The sequence below is a fragment of the Mustelus asterias genome, chromosome 21 (assembly GCF_964213995.1).
Source record: "Mustelus asterias chromosome 21, sMusAst1.hap1.1, whole genome shotgun sequence".
Taxonomy (NCBI): Eukaryota; Metazoa; Chordata; class Chondrichthyes; order Carcharhiniformes; family Triakidae; genus Mustelus; species Mustelus asterias.
Window position 1 is genome coordinate 31368967 of NC_135821.1, and position 25544 is coordinate 31394510.

The 25544-nt window shown below is 43.6% G+C and overlaps 1 protein-coding gene across 17 annotated transcripts in view; it reads right to left on the reverse strand.

Annotated features, from left to right (window-relative positions):
- nfyc (nuclear transcription factor Y, gamma) overlaps positions 1-25544 on the reverse strand; it is a 102435-nt gene that overhangs the window by 28423 nt on the left and 48468 nt on the right. For all 17 annotated transcript variants that reach the window (XM_078237683.1, XM_078237682.1, XM_078237687.1 and 14 more), the window contains 2 exons: positions 9258-9428; positions 8079-8156 (listed from right to left, as the gene is read on the reverse strand). In XM_078237683.1, the coding sequence (XP_078093809.1) occupies positions 8079-8156; positions 9258-9428 (249 nt within the window). The remainder of the gene's footprint in view (positions 1-8078; positions 8157-9257; positions 9429-25544) is intronic.

Sequence of the window (25544 nt, forward strand, 5' to 3'; positions counted from 1 at the left end):
ACAGAGGCACTTTGTATAACAGGCACTTTTTGAATATTCTAGTCAGAAGTGCAAGGAGAAAGAAAAAGATTAATATTCAGTAGCAGTTACACCGTGCACATTTGTTGAAAACCATGAAAGGGACCTTGTTGCCTATAAGAAGTTCTTGGAATTCCTGCCATAATTCAGTTAAAACACAACTGGATGGTATAAAATTAATCATCGAGTCATAGAGTCACAGAGGTTTACAGCATGGAAACCGGCCCTTCGGCCCAACTTGTCCATGCCGCCTGCCCTTTTTTTTTTAAGGCCCCTAAACTAATCCCAATTGCCCGCATTTGGCCCATATCCCTCTATACCCATCGTACCCATGTAACTATCTAAATGCTTTTTAAAAGATAAAATTGTACCCGCCTCTACTACTACCTCTGGCAGTTTGTTCCAGACACTCACCACCGTGTGTGAAAAAACTGCCCCTCTGGGCACTTTTGTATCTCTCCCCTCTCACCTTAAACCTAAACCCTCTTGTTTTAGACTCCACTACCTTTGGGAAAATATATTAACTATCTACCTTGTCTATGCCCCTCATTATTTTATAGACCTCTATAAGGTCACCCCTCAGTCTCCTACGCTCCAGAGAAAAAAGTCCTAGTCTATTCAGCCTCTCCTTATAACTCAATCCATCAAGTCCCGGTAGCAGCCTAGTAAATCTTTTCTGCACTCTTTCTAGTTTAATAATATCCTTTCTATAATAGGATGACCAGAATTGCACACAGTATTCCAAGTGTGGCCTTACCAATGTCTTGTACAACTTCAACAAGACGTCCCAACTCCTGTATTCAATGTTCTCACCAATGAAACCAAACATGCCTAACGCCTTCTTCACCACTCTGTCCACCTGCGACTCCACTTTCAAGGAGCTATGAACATGTGCCCCTAGATCTCTGTTCTGTAACTCTCCCCAACGCCCTACCATTAACTGAGTAAGTCCTGCCCTGGTTCAATCTACCAAAATGCATTACCTCGCATTTGTCTAAATTAAACTCCATCTGCCATTCGTCAGCCCACTGGCCCAATTGATCAGGATCCCGCTGCAATTGGAGATAACCTTCCTCACTGTCCACCATGCCACCAAACTTGGTGTCACCTGCAAACTTACTAACCATGCCCCCTATATTCTCATCCAAATCATTAATATAAATGACAAATAACAGTGGGCCCAGCACTGATTCCTGAGGCACACTGCTAGTCACAGCCCAATCGTTACAGGAATCCCGCCTCCTGGGTTCAATGTTAAAAATCCCTTATGAAGAAACTCAGAAGAGGTTGTAGTCAAATCTGTTTCCCAACACACAGCTTCTTAAAGAGAGGGTGGCCGTATGCCCCTCCTTCAGCTAACTGATAATAGTTTCAGAACCAAAACAAAAAAAACATGGAAAGAGAGAGATTGTTTCTTAGCTTGCTGCTAAACTGCTTCCCAAAACAAAACTGAAAGCCCAAAGGAAAAAACCTCCACCACCTGACAGCCGCAGCTTAGCTCCGCCCCCAGTGACATCACTGAAGCTGCATGATTTTTAGACAAAAAAAACTCTTAAAAGGTACACTCACATGACAGAATCAAGTCACTTACTCTTCTAAACTCCAGCGGATACAAGCCGAGCCTGTCCTACCTTTCCTCAAAAGACAGATGCTGAAAAGGTGCGAAAAAAGCAGGGTAGTTTAGCTTCCCCCATATTGACTGGGACTCACTTACAGCCAGGGACTCAGATTGAGAGCAGTTTGTTAGATGTATCCAGGAGGGTTTTTTGATACAGTACGTTACAATCCAACCAGGGAGAGGGGGCCATACTAGACTTGGTATTGGGAAATGAACCGGGCTAGATGATCGATGTTTCAGTGGGGGAGCATTTTGGGCTGAGCAACCATAAGATTTTGGGTAGTCATGGATAAGGACAAGAGTGTCCCTCGGGTGATGGCGCTTAATTGGCAATCCAAGTTAGACAGGAACAGGGGAATGTGCATTGGGAGCGGCTATTTGAGAGCAAATCCATGTCTAGCATGTGGGAAGCTTTTAAAGGCCAGTTGATTGAAGTGCAGGACAGACATGTTCCTGCAAAAATAAAGGATGGAAATGGCAGGACCCTGGAACCAGGGATGACAAGGGAAATTGTAAGCTTAGTCAAAAGGTAAAAGGAAACATGCGATAGGTCTAGGCATCTAAAAACTGACGAAGCCCTTCAGGAATATAGTTAAAGTAGGAAGGAACTTAAACGTGGAATTAGAAGGCTAAAAGGGGCCAAGAAATGTCTTTAGCAAACAGGGTCAAGGAGAATCCCAAGGCTATTTATGCATATATTAGGAGCAAGAGGATAGCAAGAGAAAGTAGGCCCACTTAAGGACAATGAGGGAAGTTGTGTGTAGAGCCAAAGGAAGTAGGTGAGATCCTTAATGAGTACTTTGTATTAGTATTCACCAAGAAGAAGGACATGACGGATGTTGAGGTCAGGGATAGGTGCGTGAACGCTCTAGAGAATGTCAATATATCGAAGGAGGAAGTGCTGAGTATCCTAAATTGCATTAAGGTAGACAAGTCCCCAGGGCCGGATTGGGATCTATCCCAGGTTACTGCGGGAGGCAAGGGGAGAAATAGCTGGGGCCTTAATAGATATCTTCACATCCTCTCTGACCACAGGCGAGGTTCCAGAGGACAGAAGAATAGCCAATTTTGTTCCCTTGTTTAAGAAAGGAAGCAGGAAATTATAGGCCGGTGAGCCTGATGTCAGTGGTGGGGAAGCTTTGGGAGAAGATATCGAGGGACAGAATATATGCACATTTGGAAGAAACTGGACTACTTAATGACAGGCAGCATGGTTTTGTACGGGGAAGGTCATGTCTCACCAACTTGATTGAGTTTTTTGAAGAGGTAACAAAGATAATTGATGAGGGAAAGGGCTGTGGATGTATTTTACATGGACTTTAATAAGGCTTTTGACAAGGTCCCACATGGCAGACTGGTACAAAAACTATCAGATGGGATTCAGGGTGGGCTGGTTAGATGGATACAGAACTGGCTTGGTTATAGAAGACAGTAGTGGTAGAAGGGTGTTTCTCAGAATGGAGATCTGTAGCTAGTACTATTCAGTAAGAGTTTTAACAACACCAGGTTAAAGTCCAACAGGTTTATTTGGTAGCAAATACCATTAGCTTTCGGAGCGCTGCTCCTTCGTCAGATGGAGTGGAAATGTGCTCTCAAACAGTGCAAACAGACACAAAATCAAGTTGCAGAATACTGATTAGAATGCGAATCCCTACAGCCAGCCAGGTCTTAAAGATACAGACAATGTGGGTGGAGGGAGCATTAAGCACAGGTTAAAGAGATGTGTATTGTCTCTAGACAGGACAGCCTGCAAGTCCAGGAGGCAAGCTGTGGGGGTTGCTGATAATGTGACATAAATCCAACATCCCGGTTTAGGCCATCCTCATGTGTGCGGAACTTGGCTATCAGTTTCTGCTCAGCGACTCTGCACTGTCGTGTGTCGTGAAGGCCGCCTTGGAGAACGCTTACCTGAAGATCCGAGGCTGAATGCCCGTGACTGCTGAAGTGCTCCCCAACAGGAAGAGAACAGTCTTGCCTGGTGATTGTCGAGCGGTGTTCATTCATCCGTTGTTGTAGCGTCTGCATGGTCTCCCCAATGTACCATGCCTCGGGACATCCTTTCCTGCAGTGTATCAGGTAGACAACGTTGGCCGAGTTGCAAGAGTAGGTACCGTGTACCTGGTAGATGGTGTTCTCACGTGAGATGATGGTACATTGGGGAAACCATGCAGACGCTACGACACCGGATGAATGAACACCGCTCGACAATCACCAGACAAGACTGTTCTCTTCCTGTGGGGGAGCACTTCAACAGTCACGGGCATTCAGCCTCAGATCTTCAGGTAAGCGTTCTCCAAGGCGGCCTTCACGACACACGACAGCGCAGAGTCACTGAGCAGAAACTGATAGCCAAGTTCCGCACACGAGGACGGCCTAAACCGGGCTGTTGGATTTATGTCACATTATCAGTAACCCCCACAGCTTGCCTCCTGGACTTGCAGGCTGTCCTGTCTGGAGACAATACACATCTCTTTAACCTGTGCTTAATGCTCCCTCCACCCACATTGTCTGTATCTTTAAGACCTGGCTGGCTGTAGGGATTCGCATTCTAATCAGTATTCTGTAACTTGATTTTGTGTCTTTGTGCACTGTTTGAGAGCACATTTCCACTCCATCTGACGAAGGAGCAGCGCTCCGAAAGCTTATGGTATTTGCTACCAAATAAACCTGTTGGACTTTAACCTGGTGTTGTTAAAACTCTTACTGTGTTCACCCCAGTCCAACGCCGGCATCTCCACATCATCGCTAGTACTATTCCACAGGGATCAATGCTGGGACCTCTGTTGTTTGTAGGATATAAAAACGATCTGGAGGAAAATGTAGAGCGTCTGATTACTAAGTTTGTAGATGACACGAAGATTGGTGGAGTTGCTGATAGTGCTGGGGATTGTCAGGGGATACAAGAGGATATAGATAGATTGGAGACTTGGGCACAGAAATAGCAGATGGAGTTTAATCCAAACAAATGCAAGGTGATGCACCTAAATTTGATCCTCAAATGTAACTCATACTACAAATGGCAGAACTCTTCGGAACATTAACATAGAGGGATCTGGGCGTGCACGTCCACAGTTCCCTAAAAGTGGTAACACAAGCGACCAAGGTGATTAAAAAAGCATTTGGCATTCTTTCCTTCATCAACCGGGGCACTGAGCACAAGAGTGAGGAAATTATGTTGCAACTACATAAAACCTTGGTTAGGCCATATTTTTGGGGGCATTGCGTGCAGTTCTGGTCATCATACTACCAGAAGGACGTGGAAGCTTTGGAGAGAGTGCAAAGGTGGTTCACCAGGATGTTGCTTGGTCTTGAGGGTGTTGGCTATGAGGAGAGGTTGAATAAACTAGGATTGTTTTCACTGGAAAGACGGAGGATGAGGGGAGAGCTGACAGAGGTCTACAAAATTATGAGAGGCATAGACAGGGTGGATAGTCAAGAGGCTTTTTCCCCCAGAGTAGAAGTGTCAATTACAAGGGGACACAGGTTCAAGTTGAGAGGGGGAAAGTTTAAGGGAGATCTATGGGGGAAGTTTTTCACAGAGTGGTGTGTTTCTGGAACGCGGTGCCAGAGGTGATGGTGGAAGCAGGCACATTCGCAACATTTAAGAGGCATCTGCATGGGTACAATGAATAGGGAGGGAAGAGGGGGATACGGACTGAGTAAGGGCAGAAGGCCTTTTCTTTGGTTGGGGCATCATGATCGGTACAGGCCTGGAGGACCGAAGGACCTGTTCCTGTGCTGTACTTTTCTTTGTTCTCATTCTTACGACCCACCCATGCCAGGCCTTGTATTTCATAGTGAAATTGTAACTCTGAAGCTTCCAGTAACCTCCGTAGTCTTTCTGGTGTTCCACACAGATTCTTCTTGTAGATCAGCTCCACTGGATGATGATGACTCTCCAGTGAACTCTCTCCCATAGAGGTGTGGGGGGAACTTGGCACATACGAATATACAAAATAGGAGTAGGCCATTCGGCCCCTCGAGCCTGCTCTATCATTCACAACTGATCTGATTATTTTGAATTCCACATTCCCATCTACCCCAGATAATCTTTGATTCCATGTCTAACAAGAATCAACCTCTGCCTTAAAAGAAATAAACGGCCCTGCCTTCACCACCTTCTGATGCAGAAAGTTTGAGAGTCTCACAACCCTCAGTAAAAAAAATCCTTATCTGTCTTAAAAGAGCAATGACTAATTTTTATACAGTGCCCCATTTCTGGACTCACCCACAAGAGGAAACGTCCTTTCCAAGACTGAAATATTTCTAACCTTTAGCCAGGAGTACCAATGGAATGATCCATCTTAGCCACCTCCTGATGACCATTGCATCACAGGTACCAATCTTCAGCCAATTCAATTCACCCCACATCATCACGGAACACCTGAGAGTACTGGATACTGCAAAGGCTATGGGCCCCGATAACATTCCAGCTACAGTACTGAAGACTTGTGCTCCAGAACTAGCCACAACCTTAGCCAAGCTGTTCCAGTACAGCTAGAACACTTGCATCTACCTGGTAATGTGGAAGATTGCTAAGGTATGTCCTGTACACAAAAAGCAGGGTAAACCCAATCTGGCCAATTATCACCCTCATCAACTTCCTCGCAATCAAAGTGATGAAAGATGTTGTCAACAGTGCTGTCGAGCAACAGTTACTCAGCAAAAACTGCTCACGGATGGTCAAGTTGGATATTACCAGGATCACTCAGTTCCTGACTTCATTACAACCTTGGTCCAAACATGGACAAAACAGCTGAACTCCAGAGATGACAGAGTGGCTGCCTTTGACATCAAGGCAGCATTTGACCAAGTGTGGTACCAAAGACCCCGAGCAAAATGAGTCAACGGGAATCAGGAAAAAGTTTTCTGCTGGTTGGAGTCATACCTAGCACAAGATGGTTGTGGTAGTTGGAGGTCAATGATCTCAGCTCCAGGACATCACTGCAGGAGTTCCTCAGGGAAGTGTCCTAGGCCCATCTCAGCTGCTTCATCAATGACCCTCTCTCCATCAAAAGGGGATGTTCACTGATGATTTCGTAATGTTAAGCATTGCCATCACTAAATCCACTATCATCATGGGGGGGGTGGTTACCACTGGCCAGAAACTGAACTGGACTAGCCATGTAAACACTGCGGCTACAAGATCAGGTGGGAAGTTAAGAATTCTGCACCTCCTGACTCCCTGAAGCCTGTTCACCATCTATAAGACACAAGTCAGGAACGTGATGGAATACTCTCCACTTGCCTGATGATTTCAGTTCCAATAACACTCGAGAAGTTCGACATCATCCAGGACAAAGGCAGCCCGATTTAAAAATTGATTTTTTAAAAATGGAATTTTGTTTTGTGATGCAGCTGGGCAGGTAATTATCCAAATGTAGGTCTTCCAGACAGATTAACTTTTCAAAATGTTGAGGCTCTTTGTTAAAGTAAAAAGGGAGGAACTTTTTCCAGTAATGGCAAGGTCAGTAATCAGAGGGCACAGGTTTAAGATACCTGGCAAAAGATCAGAGGTAAAATGAAGACAAATCATTTTGGGAAATAAATGATGATCTGGGATGTGCTGCCTGAAAGGCTGGTGGAAGTAGTTTCAATAGTAATTTTCGAAAGGAAATTGTACAAATATCTGAAAGAGAGAGCACAGCTATGGGAGTGAGCATGCAAAGGGGACACAGCTTGGGAAGGATAAGAAGTCTGCAGCTTGTCTTTCACAAGTGGATATCACAGAAGAATTTTATTGGTCTGTTGTTGTGCTTTACTTCAATGACAACAGTGAGTAGACTCACCTTTCTTTTCCAGAACAAATCATGTGCCATACCCTTATGAGCGGCACGGTAGCACAGTGGTTAGCATTGCTGCTTCACAGCTCCAGGGTCCCGGGTTCGATTCCCGGCTCGGGTCACTGTCTGTGTGGAGTTTGCACATTCTCCTCGTGTCTGCGTGGGTTTCCTCCGGGTGCTCCGGTTTCCTCCCACAGTCCAAAGATGTGCGGGTTAGGTTGATTGGCCAGGTTGAAAAATTGCCCCTTAGAGTCCTGGGATGTGTAGGTTAGAGGGATTAGTGGGTAAAATATGTGGGGATAGGGCCTGGGTGGGATTGTGGTCGGTGCAGACTCGATGGGCCGAATGGCCTCCTTCTGCACTGTAGGGTTTCTATGATACTAGCCCCTTGTGTTTATGTAGTGCCTTTAATGTTGTAAAACATCCGGTGTAATTTCACAGGAACATTAAAATCAAAATTTAATATTGTGCCACATAAGGATGCAGCAGGACAGAAAGGTAGGTGTTAAGGAGCGAGTTAAAAGATAAAAGAGAGGTGGCAGGGATATAGGAAGGGAATTCCAGAGCTTAGGTTACATGTCTAACATCCTGCTGTACATCAAGGCATGTAGAGCATAAACGGAGCAAGCTGAAAGTACCATGTTTCTTTTTCACATTACCGTAATGGATGATGCTGTGGTCTGAGATTGTGCCACCTGTACTTGCTGCAGCTGTTGGACAGTAGCTCCTTGTACTACCTGTGAACACAACATGTCAAAAAACCATTGGCTTCTCTGTAGCTAAATGACTTTATTACATAACAGTTGTATCAATTAACCAATATAACCTGTATTCTACAGCACAATATTCTATCCCATATACAGCAGGGTATAAGACTGTTCACATCAATGCACCACTCTCCCATGGCCTAAAGGCCATTGGGTCCATTATTCTGGTGACAGTACTGGGTTATTATAAATTTTCACAGGCATGACAACATGTTCAGACATAGGAATGTGAAAGGTTTCCCAAAAATACATTTATACAAACAAGCTTCATATAAAAACATAAAACAACAAAATGGATCCAATTCTGACCAAAGCTTGTGGCTCACATGGAGATGCAGCCGTGCTTTATCACATGTCCATGAACGTTTCAACTACATAATATATAGTTAAAAGTGGCAAAGCAAGTTTCTTCAACAATCTGCAAAAACTGATGGTTGGGGGTGGGGGGGGGGAGGGGAGGGAGAGAGAGAGAGAGAGAGAGAGAGAGAGAAAGAGGAGGAGGAAAGAGAGAGAAATGGGTGGGAGAGAGCAAAGGGGACATGAATAGCAGCCTAGTCCAACCATGTCATCATCTGAATTCAACACTCAGAGGCCACAAAACTAACAGCTGGAATTTTGGCTAATTTTGTCTGCTTTAGGCATGGGGTGCTGAGGTCACTGGCAGAGCTCAGGCTGTATAACATAACAGTACACGTGGCTGCTCTGTCAATCATCAGGAGAGCTGCCATTTGGAATTTCTACAGGTCTAGCAAAAGATATTGTAATTCGTTTTAAAGTCCTGAATTATGTTGATAATATGGAGTTTACAGCGGTCAAACAGTTGAGGGTGCAGCCAAATCCAAAATACTTAGTCCACCAATGAGCCATCTTTTCTCATTGCAATCACAGCACGGCATTCAAGGGCTTTGATCCCAAACAGCTGGGAATGCAAGTAACTCAAACCCCAACAAATATTGCTAACGGTTTGAAGAAACTCTTGGGGAGCAGAACCCACAGAATAATTTGACTCCAAGTGAGAATTTTTCTTTAATAAAACTTAATGTAGTTCCCTGGAGCAGGAGAGTTCCCTACCTGTCCCTGTTGTGGTTGTCCAATGATGATCTGACTTGGTTGAATGGTTGTGCTTCCAGAGCTCTGTTGTCCTTGCTGCTGCCCCTGTACCTGCACAGTTGTGGGCTGCTGGGCCAACGTGAAATAGTACTGCACCTGTTCAGAGCTTGGAACTGTCTGGCGGACTTCTTCCTGTTGTTCAAAAGCAAAGCAAAGTCCATCTACCTTAGGTCAGATAGCACGAGTTTTCTTAATTAAGGTGATACCATAACGGGGTAATACACACTACTCTCAGCCAAGATGCTTAAAATTAGCAAATGTTCAGGCTGTAGAGGATACACAGCATAGCATTCATAATTGGCACACTGCAAAATTAATCCGTACAGCACTGTTCTTATCTTGATGAGTATCCACTCACACAGCATGCTCCCACAGCCAACATAATAGGGAATTAGGAGTTAAAGCAGCTATTTCTTATTCCCAAACAGGAACCTGAGCATTTCTGACTGCACCATTTGGTAGTTGCTATGTTCATGAAGCTCCCTATCCTCCTAAGTAGTATGGAAAAGATTTGACTTTCAAAATCATTAGAACACCAACCAGTTAAGAGAAAGCATAATCTATCTTAATTTCTGTACATTTCAGGCTACCTTCATTCTCCTGGTTCCATGTTTAACATTTGTTTGCAGACACCCCTTGCTCCTCTTACACCTCTTGCGTGTGTCCTAAGTGTGACAGCACAGGGTTTATTCCAGCTATATGACAGTGGGTAGGTGGATGGCAGAGGGCACACAGATGGCAGGATGTCATATGACCCGACACACTCTGCCTCTGTGACTCTATGACTAGTCTTACCCACCACATGGGATTTTAAAGCACAGTATGCAGCCATCACAAACTCACCAATGATCCTACTGCCGAATTCCTGCAACACATTTATTGGGTAACGTGGAATGTATTTCCCTTTATTAATAAACAGAGCCTGAACATGAACTACACAGACCAGAAGGTACCTGGGTTCAATCTCTGGTTTGCTAAATCTCATCGTTGCAGAAACTGCTCTCCATAATTGGCTTCAAAAGTTTGGGATGAAAGTAGAGGTGTAAGAGGAACAAGGGATGGCACAGTGCTTAGCACTGCTGCCTCACAGCGCCAGGGACCTGGGTTCTCATGTTTGCGTGGGTTTCCTCCCACAGTCCGAAAGACATGCTGGTTAGAGGCATTGGCCATGCTAAATTCTCCCTCAGTGTACCCGAACAGGCACCGGAGTGTGGCGACTAGGGGATTTTCACAGTAACTTCATTGCAATGTTAATGTAAGCGGACTTGTGACACCAATAAATAAACTTAAAAACTTTAAAAAGTGAAACAAGGTTGCTAGAGTTCCTAAAACAGAAAATGCTGGAAAATCTCAGCAGGTCTGACAGTATCTGTGGGAGCGAGAATAGAGTCAACGTCGAGTCTGGATCATCCAGCATTTTCTGTTTTTGTTTCAGATTCCAGCATCTGCAGTATTTTGCCTTTATCAGATGACAAGGGTATTCAGGTGAAAGTGGAGAGAACAAGATTGGTTCAAATTGTAATACTTGGCAACAGGTCTAAATACGAGATTGACACAACCTCCGCCACATCTGGTACAAGCCTCAGCGTGCATCTTGCTGACTTGTTGCTGCTCAGTCTGTGTCAGAATGAGCAAACATCCCTCTCCCAGCTTAGTCAGACCACAGCTGAGAGTGTAGGATGTTTACACACACTAGAGCACAGTGTTGGGACTGTGATTCCTCTGTATTTGAATACCAAGGTTGCAAAATAAGAAGGAAATTAGAACCGTTAATGCACATTAATTGAATCCCCTCCAACTTGACTTTTTATTAAATATAAAACTCCAAAAGCTTCATGGGCATAAACACTGCAAATAAACAGAGGCAAGCTGTAAGGGGTTAATCTTCAAAACATGATGATACCAAAACCAAGTTGATGCTGCATAAAATCACTGGGACATTACCATCTCAAAGACCATCAGAAAATCCAATTTATGGCAGACCACCAGAGCTGATGGCCCCAGACAACATACAAACAAACAACTACATCTAAGCAGAAATGGACTTTATCCCATGCATATCAACTGAGGAGCCAGAAATATCACAGCTGAATGGAGTCCATTGTTTCCGTCGTGGAAACAACATTGCAATGAATGGGTTTGTATGGACCAACGCAGGAACCATGCTAAGAGATTAAAAAGGTGTTAAGCACCGACCATTCAACCAGAATGTATCCAGGAAACATGCTTTGATATCTTTGATAAAGTTTTATATTAAAAAGACAAAGACAGTAGAGTCTAGCACTGCAGTCATCAAGGGGAATTGGGAAAGATAAACCTGATTCATGGCCCAACAGCTCCAACTGGAAGGATCAGCTGTGTGGGGAGTTGTAAGTAGCAGCCAGATCCAAGGGATATTGGGCTGAAGTTTAAAGATAGCAACTCAATCCGGAGGGGATTTGAGTTGCTGCTTGAGCAGAAACTTGAGGTCATGCCTGTGATTTTTTGTGAAGGCTTTTTATTAATAAATTGTGGTTTCAAGTGTTGTGTGGTGTTATTACACTAGTTTAGAGCTCTTTGTGGCTGATCCTTTGTGGTCACAAGAATGTTTGTGGTTGAACCCAAAACCCTGTGCCTGTATAAGTTTGTCCTTTATAAAATTCTCAAGTCAAGAATTGACAGTAAGGGTAAACAGGAGTGTGCACCTCTTGAAGCCAACATTCTGTGAACCGTCAACAGGGCAGAGGAACTCTTGACAATCGTTCTCAGCTGAAACACTGATCTGTTTCATCTGACCTGTTCTGCATTTCTACCATTTTCTGTTAATAATTCAGGTTCCAGCAGTTGTATCTTTTGTTGGTATTTCATAACAGTCTGTAAACACTACAGATAGGAGCAATTTAAAAAACTAAAGAGATTGATGTTCACTTTCTCCCCATCTCTTTATTAACCCCCACCCCAGCCTTTCCTCTCCATTCCACCAGAAGGCTGCTTGCTACAGCAGATAATGTTCATTCCAGAGTTTAAAGGAAGTGAGAACATTGTAAATTATTTTTAATTCAGGAACCATTTTTCCAATTGGAAAATTGCACATGTCACTCTGCAATTTAAGATGAGGAGAGCTGGAAACCAGGGATCTCAAGACCAGTTAGCCTAACATCTGCCAGGAAATTGCTAGAGCTTTTAATAAAGGTAGGGTGACTGAACACCTCAGTTGAAAGATGTGCTGGTTAGGTGGACTGGCCATGCTAAGTGTACCTGAACAGGCATCATCGGAGTGTGGAGACTCGGGGATTTTCACAGTAACTTCATTGCAGTGTTAATGTAAGCCTACGTGTGACACCAATAAATAAATAAACTTAAAATTTCAGTTGATCCACAAGACAAAATGGGGCAAATGGCCTCCTTCTGCACTGTAATAATTCTGTGATCCTGAGAACCAGCCTGGATTTGTAAAGGATAAGTCTTGCCTGACAAACCAAATTGAAAGTCTTTAAAGAGGTCATTAAAAAGTGGATATTATTTACATGCACGTTCAGAAGGCATTTGGTCAGGTGCCTCAAAGAAATTGTAAGCCAAAGTTGAAGTCTGTGAATTGTAGTCAAATGACTGGCCTGGTTAGAGGAAAAGAGAGAGGAGGATAATGGGCAGGTACTCTCAATTAGCAGAATGTGATGTGATGAGTGGCATCCCACAAGAGTCTGTGTTACAGCCTCAACTATTCACCATCCAAATAATTTGATGACAAAGATAAGTGCCATTATAAGAAGTGTAAATGGAAATATAAAATTACAAAGAAATATTGATAGATTAAATGAATGGACAAAACTGTTGGCAAATAAGCAGTCATCTATTTTGGACATAAAAGGGTACAATAGGACACTTTCTAAATGATGAAAAGCTCGAAACAGAAGTTCAAAAGAGACTGTTGGGGGTGGGGTCCACGTACACAAATTACTAAACTGGCATGAACAGGCACAAGTAAAATAAAAAATGGTAATGGAACACTGGCTTTTATATCAAGAGGACTAAAATACAGAGGGGTAGAAGTCATACTTCACTATACAAAGCTCTGGTTGTTAAACCATACCTGGAGTTATTGAGAGCATTCTGGGCATCCCACCTTCAGAAGGATATGTTAGCCGTGAATGGAGTGGAATGTGGATTGCACATTAGGATGATACCCAAATTCTAAGGATTAATTCACAAGAGAGAGTGTGCACAAACGAGGTTTGTATTCCCCGGAATTCAGTGATTAGATTAATATTTTCAAGATATTAATGGGAATTGATGCACTAGAGAGGAAAAAATGATATTGGCTTATTCAGGAGTCCAGGATTGAATAGTTTGGCCTAAAAATTAAGAGCCAGACCTTTCAGGAATCAAAGTAGAAAGCATCCTACCTGCAAAGAATCGTAGAGGTTTGGGACTCTTCTGCAAATGTCAATTTTAGAAAATTTATTTACAGGATGTGGGTGTCACTGGCTGGGCCAGCATTTACTGAACTGAGCGGCTAGTTAGGCCATTTAGCAGTCAACCACATTGCTGTGGGTCTGGAATTACATGTAGGCCAGACCGGGTAAAGACAGCAGTTTTCCTTCCTTAAAGGATATTAATGAACTAGAATGGGTTTTTATGACAATTAATGATTTTATGGTCATCATTAGATTTTTAATTCCAATAAATGCTGGCCAGCCAGCGATGTCCATGCCCCACGAATGAATAAAATAAATATTGTCCTCTCGGGCAAACTTGGGGAACTTTGTAGTGGAACAATTGCTGAGATTTTAATTGTTAATCTGGGAGTGGAGTCCCTGTGCCTTGCAAAGGCAGTTATTATTGTTATCCATGCAACAAATGGGATCTGTGCAGCAATACCCTCAAAAAAAAAACCCAACAGAGCAGATAAACAAAAATGAGCCTTTCCTAGAACAGTAAATATAACAGCAAGGAGAAGTAGAATCTGAATTGTAATTTACAAAGATGGTGAATGCATTACTTTGCAGGTGAATTTTGGAGTAAAACCCAGCGCTTGAAGACTGATACTTATCTGGGAGTCACGTGATGCAAGTGTGGGAGGAGCTCTGTTTTCACGAGCTCTGGCACTACTCATCCTTGAACCCAGGTACCAGGGGAGCGCAGTGGATGAGGGGGTCTGCCCACTCTGTTTCAGGCCCTGTGTCAAATTCTAATTTCTTGGGTTTCAGTGTTCGCAATATGGAGATATTTCCACGTTTGGCGATTGTTTGTAGGTCTACTTTCTATTGGGGAACATAGAGTTGGTTGTATGTCATGAAGGTTGTGCAGTATTTACCTTTTTAAAAAATATTCTGTAATTCATGCATTTACACTGAGGGAGTATATATTTTTTCCTCCTCACTTTATTTATAGATGAGCAGCGTGACAGGTAGGTGGTTTGGTATAGAGATGGTTGGTATGGCCTTGCAAGTCCTCACTGTGGGTGAGGAAAAACCCCATTATAACTATTAGTTTTGTGTTCTCCTTCCGTACTTGTGTTATTTTGGGATTAAGGAATCCTTGCTTGTCTCCTATGAAGGGGGAAAGAAGAGAATGTACTGGTGCAAGCCCTAGCGTGTTCAGTTAATCCTCGGATATCTAGTCTTTCTTAGGTTAGTCTTCCATATTTACTTGCATGGGTAGTGACAGTGGTTACTTGATGTGAGTATCCTTGGTCTATCGGACCTTATTCCAGTGTGTCGTTGATCCTGGTTAGGACAATAGTAACTGTTTATCTGGGTCAGGTGGAGGGTATGTATGGGAGTTGAAGGGGGGGGCGGGTGTTAGGCTGTTCTGTTCTTGGTATCTTTTTTGCAAAATTGTAAACCGCTACACCACGTCCACTGGCTAATCCTGGCGTTCTTATTTCTGCGATTCCCTTTCTTTATCTGGGTAGTTGAGGAGCCGGTACAGGCTCGGATTTGTTACATTGAATTCTAGAGGGTTTCCCTTAGCTTGTCAGGAGGAGAATTGCACCTCTCCGAGATATCCCGCTGATGGCTGACTTGACGATTTTTCTTCTTCTTGTCGGTAGGGTTTCTTTGGTGGAAAATAGTTTAAGTTATCTGGTGATAGTGGGGCCTGAATGGTGCCTCTGATATGACTGGAGAGAAGTAAGATCTGTTGTGTTGAGAGTCTTGGCGTGTTGTAAAAATCTTGGCTTTCTGGCTCCTGTATATGAGTGTGCACACTGCCATGCCACGTCTTGTACCAATGGTGATATTCTGGTGTATCCTTTCATCGCTTGGAGGTCTTGGGATGCTGAGTTAGGACATGATCGGTTGCATTTTACCCCATAAGGAATCGTGTATATTGTGTAGCTCTGTCTTTGTCATCCTGAGGAGGGCGGTCTGCACCATGGTGCCACGTGCTCATGGCTTAATTCTGTGATAAACACTCTTTCTGGCATCCGTTCATTATTCATATAAAAGGAGATGCCAACTGAATCGATATAATCGGGACCATTTTATGAGTACTTGCTGGTCTTTTGTCTATGTATATCTGGAATAATGATCACTGTACTCCACTAGATTTTGGGGATTTATTACATCTTGTAGTAAAACACAAGGTAGAAAACCTTCAATAAAAACATTTATTGAAAAGTGTTGATCTTCTGATGATACGCTTGCTTTTCAAAAATGAAGACTACCACATGGAGCCCCTTCAGTCTCAACTTGGTCAGTTCTTTAGCTGTACCTCAGAGCAAGGTCAAAATAGTTCCATGAAATGGAGAAAGCAGCGAGTTCAGGTATTAAAATAAAACAAATAAAAGTCCAAAGATGTGCGGGTGAGGTTGATTGGCCAGGTTAAAAATTGCCTCTTAGAGTCCTGGGATGTGTATGTTAGAGGGATTAGCGGGTAAATATGTGGGGGTAGGGCCTGGGTGGGATTGTGGTCGGTGCAGACTCGATGGGCCGAATGGCCTCCTTCTGCACTGTAGGGTTTCTATGATTCTATGATTCTAGCGCAAATGCTAGAAGTATGAAATATAAACAAAAAATGTTGGAAATACTCAAACAGAATCTATGGAGAGAAACAAGAGTTAATATTCCTGGTTGATGACCCTGCATCAAAGAACAGATATGTTCTGATGAAAGGTTATCAACTGGAAATGTTAACAGTTCACCTCCACAGATGTGCCTGAGCAGCGGAGTATTTGCAATATTTTCTAACAGTTCAGCACAAAACTGCGAAGGCTCTCATACGGGTGAATGAACTACAGCATCTCTCTAACACTGGAAAGGGAAGAGTGCCCCGAGTGCTGAGACACAGGCTTTGAAAATTAATACAAGCCCACATAGTGAGAGAAACAAGGTTATAATCTAATCAATCCATTATATGCCATGAATCAATGACCAAAATTTCAGCCAGGGACCCATTCACTTTCTGGTCATCAATTGAAGGCACCATTTGGGATCTACAAAACTGCAGCTCCAAATGGATGCAGCAGATTTCTATCCAAAATGTTCTAACTCAGACACAGTTACAGAATTAAGGCATATTCGCCAGAGAAAAAGGAGGAAGGAACAATCAGTTAGGACTTCTTTACAAACTGTAAAGGAGTGCCAGAGGAACAGAATTTCGAGTCTGCCATTTGTGCCAGAGCAGAGCTAAATTAAAAGTAAAGTTAAAAGTTTATTTATTAGTCACAAGTAAGCTCATATTCACACTGCAATGAAGTTACTGTGAAAATCCACTAGTCGCCACACTCCGGCGCCTGTTCGGGTACACTTAATTTAGCATGGCCAATTCATCTAACCTGCACATCTTTGGACTGTGGGAGGAAACCGGAGCACCCAGAGGAAACCCACAGACACAGGGAAAACATGCAGACTCTGCACAGACAGTGACCCAAGTCAGGAATTGAACCCGGATCCCTGGCACTGTGAGGCAGCAGTGCTAACCACTGTGCCACCGGGCCACCCTGTGCGTGTGATATGGAAAATCTACCTCTGATCAAGCTTTCTGCCACTTGCCTTAGAGACATAGAAAATAGGAGTAGGACATTTGACCCTTCAAGCCTGCTCCAACATTCAATATGATCATGGCTGATCCTCTACCTCAATCCTGCACTCTCCCCATACCACTTGATGCCTTTAGAGTCCAGAAATCTATTTTTTCCTTCGTAAATATATTCAGTGACTTGGCGTCCACAACATTCTGTGTAAAGAATTCCACAGGTTCACCAGCCTCTCAGTGAAGAGGTTTCTCCTCATCTCAGTCCTAAATGGCCTACCTGCTATTCTGAGATTGTGACCCCTTGTTCTAGAGCGCCCAGCATCCAGTCTGTCCAGCCCTGTCAGAAATGTATATGTTTCAATGAGATCCCCTTTCATTCGAAATTTCAGTGAATACAGGCCCAGTCGACCCAATCTCCCCATACACTACAAGTCTGCCATCTAGGAATCAGTCTGTTGAACCTTTGCTGCACTCCCACTCTGGCAAATATATCCTATCTTGGAATGGGGGACCAAAATTGCACATAATATTCCAGGTGTGGTCTCACCAAGCCCTATACACTGCAGTAAGACATCCTTCCTCCTGTACTTAAGTCCTCTTGCAACCAAGGTGAACATATCATAGAAATCATAGAAACCCTACAGTACAGAAAGAGGCCATGCGGCCCATCAAGTCTGCACCGACCACAATCCCACCCAGGCCCTACCACCATATCCCTACATATTTTACCCACTAATCCCTCTAACCTACGTATCTCAGGACACTAAGGGCAATTTTTAGCATGGCCAATCAACCTAACCCGCACATCTGGACTGTGGGAGGAAACCGGAGCACCCGGAGGAAACCCACGCAGACACGAGAAGAATGTGCAAACTCCACACAGATATCATTTGCCTTCCTTCTGCTTGCTTTCAGGGACTGATCGACAAGGACACCCTTTGTATGTCAACATTTCAATCTATCACCAATAATACTGTCACTCTGTTTCTCCATCCAAAGTGGATAACTTCATATTTATCCATGTTATACTGCATCTGTCATGTATTTGCCCACTCACTCAACGTGTCCAAATCTCTTTATGTGACTTGTGTCAATGTTTGCCTGCTCTTGTGAAGTGCCTGAGGCCTTTGACTACATTAAAGGCAATGTATAATTGCAAGTTGTGGTTGTGTCAGTTTTGACATTTTTGATGATGCTGACCAACAATCTGATATTGACCTAACAAGATCTCTGTTAAAGATACAATCGTACATGTAACTGACTGAAAAAATGCTTTTATACGCATGGAAACAATTTCATAAAATTTAACTGCCTTTTTTGTTTTTTGACATTCATTTGTTAATGTTCCATTAATCTGACAAGCATCTACTGAAACTATTCCATTCCACTTCCTAGCAACCTACTGAGGTTCATACAAACCACAAGGTTTGACAGCTTGGCTGTGATTTCTTACACCTAATTAAATAACTGGAACAGGGTGATGCAGTAATTGTTGATCGTGCTGGGTTAGGGTCTTGTGCACAATTCCCCCATTACTTCTCCATTTATCTCGTATGCTTTTCAACTTTGGTCTCAAATTTGGAAAAACATTGGCAAGATCCCACAGTTTAATGACACAGTTTAAAAATAAATCAGGTACACTGGCACAAAATACATTCAGTTTTGCACCATAGACAAGTTGAACATCTCACTAATTAAATAGTTTAAGTAACAAATCAGTTGCCAAGACTGCATCATTTTGCCACAAATTCTTGATTTACAACACCTCACTTACATCTGTGACTTCCCTCACTTTGGGTTCTCGCGTGGTCAGAAACGCATGCCATTCATTGCCAGAGAATTTGGGGCAGTACAGTGGTTAGCACTGCTGCCTCAGTGCCAAGGACCCGGGTTCAATTCCGGCCTCGGGTCACTGTCTGTGTGGAGTTTGGACATTCTCCCTGTGTCTGCATGGGTTTCCTCTGGATGCTCAGGTTTCCTCCCACGGTCCAAAGATGTGCGGGTTAGGTTGATTGGCCATGTTAAATTGACTCTAGTGTCAGGGGGATTAGCAGAATAAATATGTGGGGTTATGAGGATAGGGACTGGGTGGGATTGTGGTCAGTGCAAACTCAATGAGCTGAATGGCCTCCTTTTGTACTGTAGGGATTCTATGAATTCCACACTTCCAAGCAACCCCCAAAAGGTAATATGTGTTGGAAGACAGGCTCTTTCCACATTGCAGCCTCCTGAGCTTGACTATAATATCCAAGTAGGCACCAGAGCACTTGCACTTCACTTGGGGAAAGACTAGACTTTGGGGACAAAACTGCTGCTACTTACCTTGATCAACACACCAGCAAAAATGGTCAAAGTTCAGAATGGAGATAACCTTCCCGTCTCATCAACCAGGCCATAGTGCTAATACTAATATTTTTATGTTGTGGAAGAATGAGTCTAAAGTTAGTCTTTTACCTCAAGCAGATTTATTCTTGAAACAACTCAGCAAAGGGATGAGTTCCTACAACAAGAATTTAGGGGGCTAGGTAACAGATTGAATAGCAGGACTTCAAAGGTTGTCATCTTTGGATTACTCCCAGTGCCATTTGCTAGTGAGTATAGGAAGAGGAGGATAGAGCAGATGAATGTGTGTCTGAAGAGGTGGTGCAGGAGGGAGGACTTTTTGTTCCTGGGTCCATTTCTGGCAAAGGTGAGGCCTGTACAAGTTGGAGGGGTTGCACCTGAACTTGAGTGGAAATGGGTTAGAGTGTAGGCACAGTAGAGAGACATGTACAGCCAAAAATAGAAAAACCAAAGTCAGTCTGGAAGGCAGGGCAAAGACAGACATGTTAAGTCACATATGGCAGGGCTGGATGGCATTTATTTCAATACAAGGAGTCTTATGGAAAGGGCAGATGAACGGAGGGGATTTATTAACACATGGGAGTATGACATTATTGCTAGCATAGAGACATGGCTGAGGGAGGGGCAGGACTGGCAGCTCAAACCAAGCAGGTGGTAGAAGTGTCGGTCATGGGGCATTTTGGTGATAGTGACCATAATTTGCTAAGATTTAAGTTACGCTAAAGGACAAAGATAGACTGGAAATAAAAGTTCTGAATTGGGGGGAAGACGGATTTTGATAGGATAAGACAGGATCTGGCTAAAGTGGACAAGGAGCAGCTACTTGTAGAAAAATCCATATCAGAGCAGGAAGTCATTCAAAAAGGAAATAGAGAGAATACAATGCCAACATGTTTCTGTAAAGGGTGGCACCAGAAAGTCCAGAGAACCCTGGATGTCAAGGGATATACAGGATTGGAAAAGGAAAAAAGGTTTATGGCAGATTCTGGGGATTCAAAATGGTGGATGCCCTAGGAGAAGTATAGAAAGTGCAGGGGCAAAGGGGTGAAAAAGTACATTAGAAGAGCGAAGGAGAGCATGGGGGAATAAAAAAAAACACTGGCAAGCAAAATAACAGAAAATCCCAAGTTGTTTTATAAGTATATTAAGGGCAAGAGGGTAACCAGGGAAAGAGTCAGACCCATTAGTGACCAAAGTGGCAGTGTGTGTGTAGAGCCAAAACACTAAATTAGTATTTTGCATCTGCATTCACTACGGAGAAGGATGACGTAGGCGTAGAAAGCAGGGAGGGGGAATGTGATTGAATTCAACAGATTAGTATTGAGGGGGCAGTTTTAGCAGCTTAAAAGTGGATAAATCTCCAAGCCCAGATGAGATGCTGTGTGAGGCAAGGGAGGAGATTGTAGGGGCTCTGACGCTAATTTCCAAATCTCTCTGGTCACAGGAAAGGTCGAACAACACCAGGTTAAAGTCCAACAGCTTTATTTGGGAGCAAAAGCCACTTTTGCTACCAAATAAACTTGTTGGACTTTAACCTGGTGTTGTTAGACGTCTTACTGTGTTTACCCAGTCCAACGCCGGCATCTCCACATCACAGGAAAGGTGCCAGAGGATTGGAGGACAGCTAATATGGTATCATTATTCAAGAAGAGAAATAGGGAAAAAGCAGGTGATTACAGGCCAATGAGTCTATCATCAGTGGTAGGGAAATTAATGGAAAAAAACTCTTGAGCGACAGAATTAATCTCTACTTAGAGAGGCAAGGATAATCAACATGGCTTTGTCAAGGGGAGATCATGTTGATTGAACTTTGAGGAGTTGACTAGGTGTGTAGATAAGGGCAGTGCAGTGATGTATCTACATGGACTTTGGCAAGGTTTTGCATGGGAGACTGATCAAGAAGGTAAAAGACCATGGGTTTCTGGGCAATTTGGATCCAAAATTGGTTTAGTGGGAGGAAGGCGCAGCATAACAGTTAAAGATTGTTTTGTGACTGGAATTCTGTGTCCATTGGTGTACCGCAAGGATTGGTGCTGGGTCCCTTGCTGTTTGTAGTGTACATTACCGATCTAGATGTGAATGTGGGTGATATAAGTTCACAGATGACGTAAAAATTGGTGGTGTGGTAAATAGCAAGGAGGAAAACCTTAAATTACTGGATGATATAGACGGGCTGGTCAGACGGGCAGAACAGCAGCAAATGGAATTTAACCCTGAAAAGTGTGAGGTGATGCATTTTGGGAGGACTAACAAGGCAAGGGAATACACAATGAACAGTACGACACTAGGAAGTACAGAGGACCAGAAAAAACTTGGGGTGCGTGTTCAAAGACCCCTGAAGGCAGCAGGACAGGTTGATAAGGTGATTAAGAAGGCAAATGGTATGCTTGTCTTTATTAGCCAAGGCATAGAATATAAGAATAGGGACGTTATCATCAAGCTGTAAAAAAATGCTGGTTAGGCCACAGCTAGAGTATTGTGTACAGTTCTGGTCACCATGCTACAGGAAAGATGTGATTGCACTGGAAAGAGTGCAGTGTTGCCTGAGCTGGAGTGTTTCAGTTATAAAGAGAGGCTGCTTAGGCTGGGGTTGCTTTCCTTAGAGCAGAGAAGGCGGAGGTGTACAAAATTATGAAAGACATAGATAAGAAACATTTCCCCTTAGTAGAGGGATCAATAGCCTGGGAACATAGATTTCAGGTAAGGGACAGAAGGTTTAGAGAGAATTTGAGAAAAAAAAAGTTTCACCCAGAGATTGGTGGTAATCTGGAACTTACAGCCTGAAAGAGAGGTAAAGGCAGGAATCCTCAACAACATTTAAGGAGCAATTTGATGAGCACTTGAAACACCAAAGCATAAAAGGACCAAGTGCTAGAAACTGGATTGAAATAGATCGGTGCTTGAAGGCTGGGGCAGACATGGTGGGCTGAAGGGCCTCTTGTTCTGCTGTAAAATTCTATGATTCTCCCAGTTCTTTCTACACCCCACAGCTGTATCCGTACTCTTTGGGGCAAAACAACCAAAACAAATTAACAAATTGAGGGACAAATTAAAGGGACAGCTTCTTAAAGGGACACTGCATCAAAAATGACAAAATCTCAAAATCATAGAAATCATAGAAACCCTACAGTGCAGAAGGAGGCCATTCGGCCCATCGAGTCTGCACCGACCACAATCCCACCCAGGCCCTACCCCCACATATTTTACCCACTAATCCCTCTAACCTACACATCCCAGGACTCTAAGGGGCAATTTTTTTAACCTGGCCAATCAACCTAACCCGCACATCTTTGGACTGTGGGAGGAAACCGGAGCACCCGGAGGAAACCCACGCAGACACAAGGAGAATGTGCAAACTCCACACAGACAGTGACCCAAGCCGGGAATCGAACCCGGGACCCTGGAGCTGTGAAGCAGCAGTGCTAACCACTGTGCTACCGTGCCGCCCCAAAAGGAAACTTACAACATTCAAAATCAAATGAGATGGGGGGGGTCCAATCTGCCAGCCTCCCCGTAATGCCCACTGACCATGGTGTGTCCATTTGTGGCTGAGCCAATGCTTACCACCTGTCTTTAACAATGTAATTGCCATACAATGTAATGACTATATAATGCAATTGCTGTTACATTGACACCTAGGATATAGCAAGGGAAGACAGATTTATAAAACCTTTACTCAAATTTATTGTGATCGGCAGTCTTACTGGTGGAATATGTAGGGTAATGAACAAAAGATGAGTTAAGCAAGTGGACAACAGAAGGTGGAGTGGGGGCGGGGTGGGGCCGTAGAAGGAAAACACAAGAAATAAAAGCAGAAGGGAACCATCATGACCCTTGAGTTTACTATGCCATTCAATATCAGCATGGCTGATCATCTGCCTTAGCTCCAATTTCCTGTCGATTCTCCATATCCCTTGATTCTGAGGCTATAAATCTGTTGATTTCCACCATAAACATACACAATTATGGATCATCCACAAACTCACATGGTGGAAAATGCCAAAAAATTAAAAAAACTTTTGAGTGAAGAAATTTCTCCTCATCTCAGGCCTAAATGATGATAGAAAGCATGCTTTCTGGTTGTATCACAGCTTGGTGTGGCTCCTGCTCTGCCCAAGAGCGCAAGGAACTACAAAAGGTCGTGAATGTAGCCCCAATCCATCACGCAAACCAACCTCCCATCCATTGACTCGGTCTACACTTCCCGCTGCCTCGGCAAAGCAGCCAGCATAATTAAAGGACCCCACGCACCCCGGACACTTTCAATTCCATCTCCTTCCGTTGGGAAAAAGATACAAAAGTCTGAGGTCACGTACCAACCGACTTAAGAACAGCTTCTTCCCTGCTGCTGTCAGACTTTTGAATGGACCTACCTCGCATTAAGTTGATTTTTCTCTACACCCCAGCTATGACTGTAACACTACTAGAATGGTTGGGGGGTGGGAATCAAAATGAGGTGACTGGGAGAGAGGAGGTTAGCTTAAAAATAAAAGGGGCTTGTAGACAGTGTGAGAGGGAGGATAGGCAGGTGACGGAGAAGGGGAGCGCTCAGACCGAAGAGTTGAGATGTGTGTATTTTAACGCAAGGAGTGTAGTGAACAAAATGGATGAGCTTAGAGCGTGAATCACTACTTGGAAGTGTGATGTGGTGGCCATTACAGAGACAGGACTGGATACTTCAAATGCCGGGTTTCAAATGTTTCAGGAGGGACAGGGAAGGAGGCAAAAGAGGTGGGGGAGTGGCACTGTTGATCAGGGTTAGTGTCACGGCTGTAGAAAAGATGGATGCCACAGAGGGATTGTCTACGGAATTTCTGTGGGTGGAGGTTCGCAACAGGAAGGGGTCAATAACTTAATTGGGTGCTTTCTATAGGCCGCCCAATAGTAGCAGGGATGTGGAGGAGCAGATTGGGAAGCAGACCCTGGAGAGATGTGATAATAACAGAGTGGTCATGATGGAAGATTTTAATTTCCCAAATATCGATTGCAATATCCCTAGGGTAAGGGGTTTAGATGGGGAGGAGTTTGTTAGGTGTGTTCAGGAGGGCTTCCTGACACAGTATGTGGATAAGCCTACAAGAGGGGAGGCTGTACTTGACTTGGTATTAGGGAATGAACCTGGGCAGGTGTCAGATCTCTCAGTGGGAAAGCATTTTGGGGATAGTGATCATAACTCTATCTCCTTTACATTAGCATTGAAGAGAGATAGGATCAGTCAAGCTAGGAAAGTGTTTATTTGAAGTAAGGGCAATTATGAGGCTATTAGGCAGGAAATTAGAGGCATAAATTGGAAGGAGGTTTTTTCAGGGAAATGTACAGAAGAAATATGGCAAATTTTCAAGGAAAATTTGTCTGGAGCTCTACACAGCAACGTTCCAATGAGACAGGGGAGTTATGGTAGGTTACAGGAACCATGGTGCACGAAAGCTGTCACGAATTTAATCAAGAAGAAAAGAAAAGCCTACAAAAGGTTCAGGGAGCTAGGTAATGTTAGAGATCTTGAAGAGTATACGGCTAATAGGAAGGAACTTAAGAGGGAAATTAGAAGAGCAAGAAGAGATCATGAGGAGGCCTTGGCAGACAGGATTAAGGAATACCCCAAGGCATTCTACAAGTATGTGAAGAGCAAGAGGATAAGATGTGAAGGAGTAGGACCTATCAAATGTGACGGTGGGAAAGTCTGTATAGAACCGGTAGAAATAGCAGAGTTACTCAATGAATACTTTGCTTCAGTATTCACAGTGGAAAAGGATCTTGGTAGTTGCAGTGCAGACTCGCAGTGGACTGAGAAGATTGAGCATGTGGACATTAGGAAAGAGGGTGTGTTGGAGCTTTTGAAAAGCATCAAGTTAGATAAATCGCCGGGACCGGATGGGATGTACCCCAGGTTACTGTGGGAGGCGAGGGAAGAGATTGCTGAGCCTCTGGCGATGATCTTTGCGTTATCAA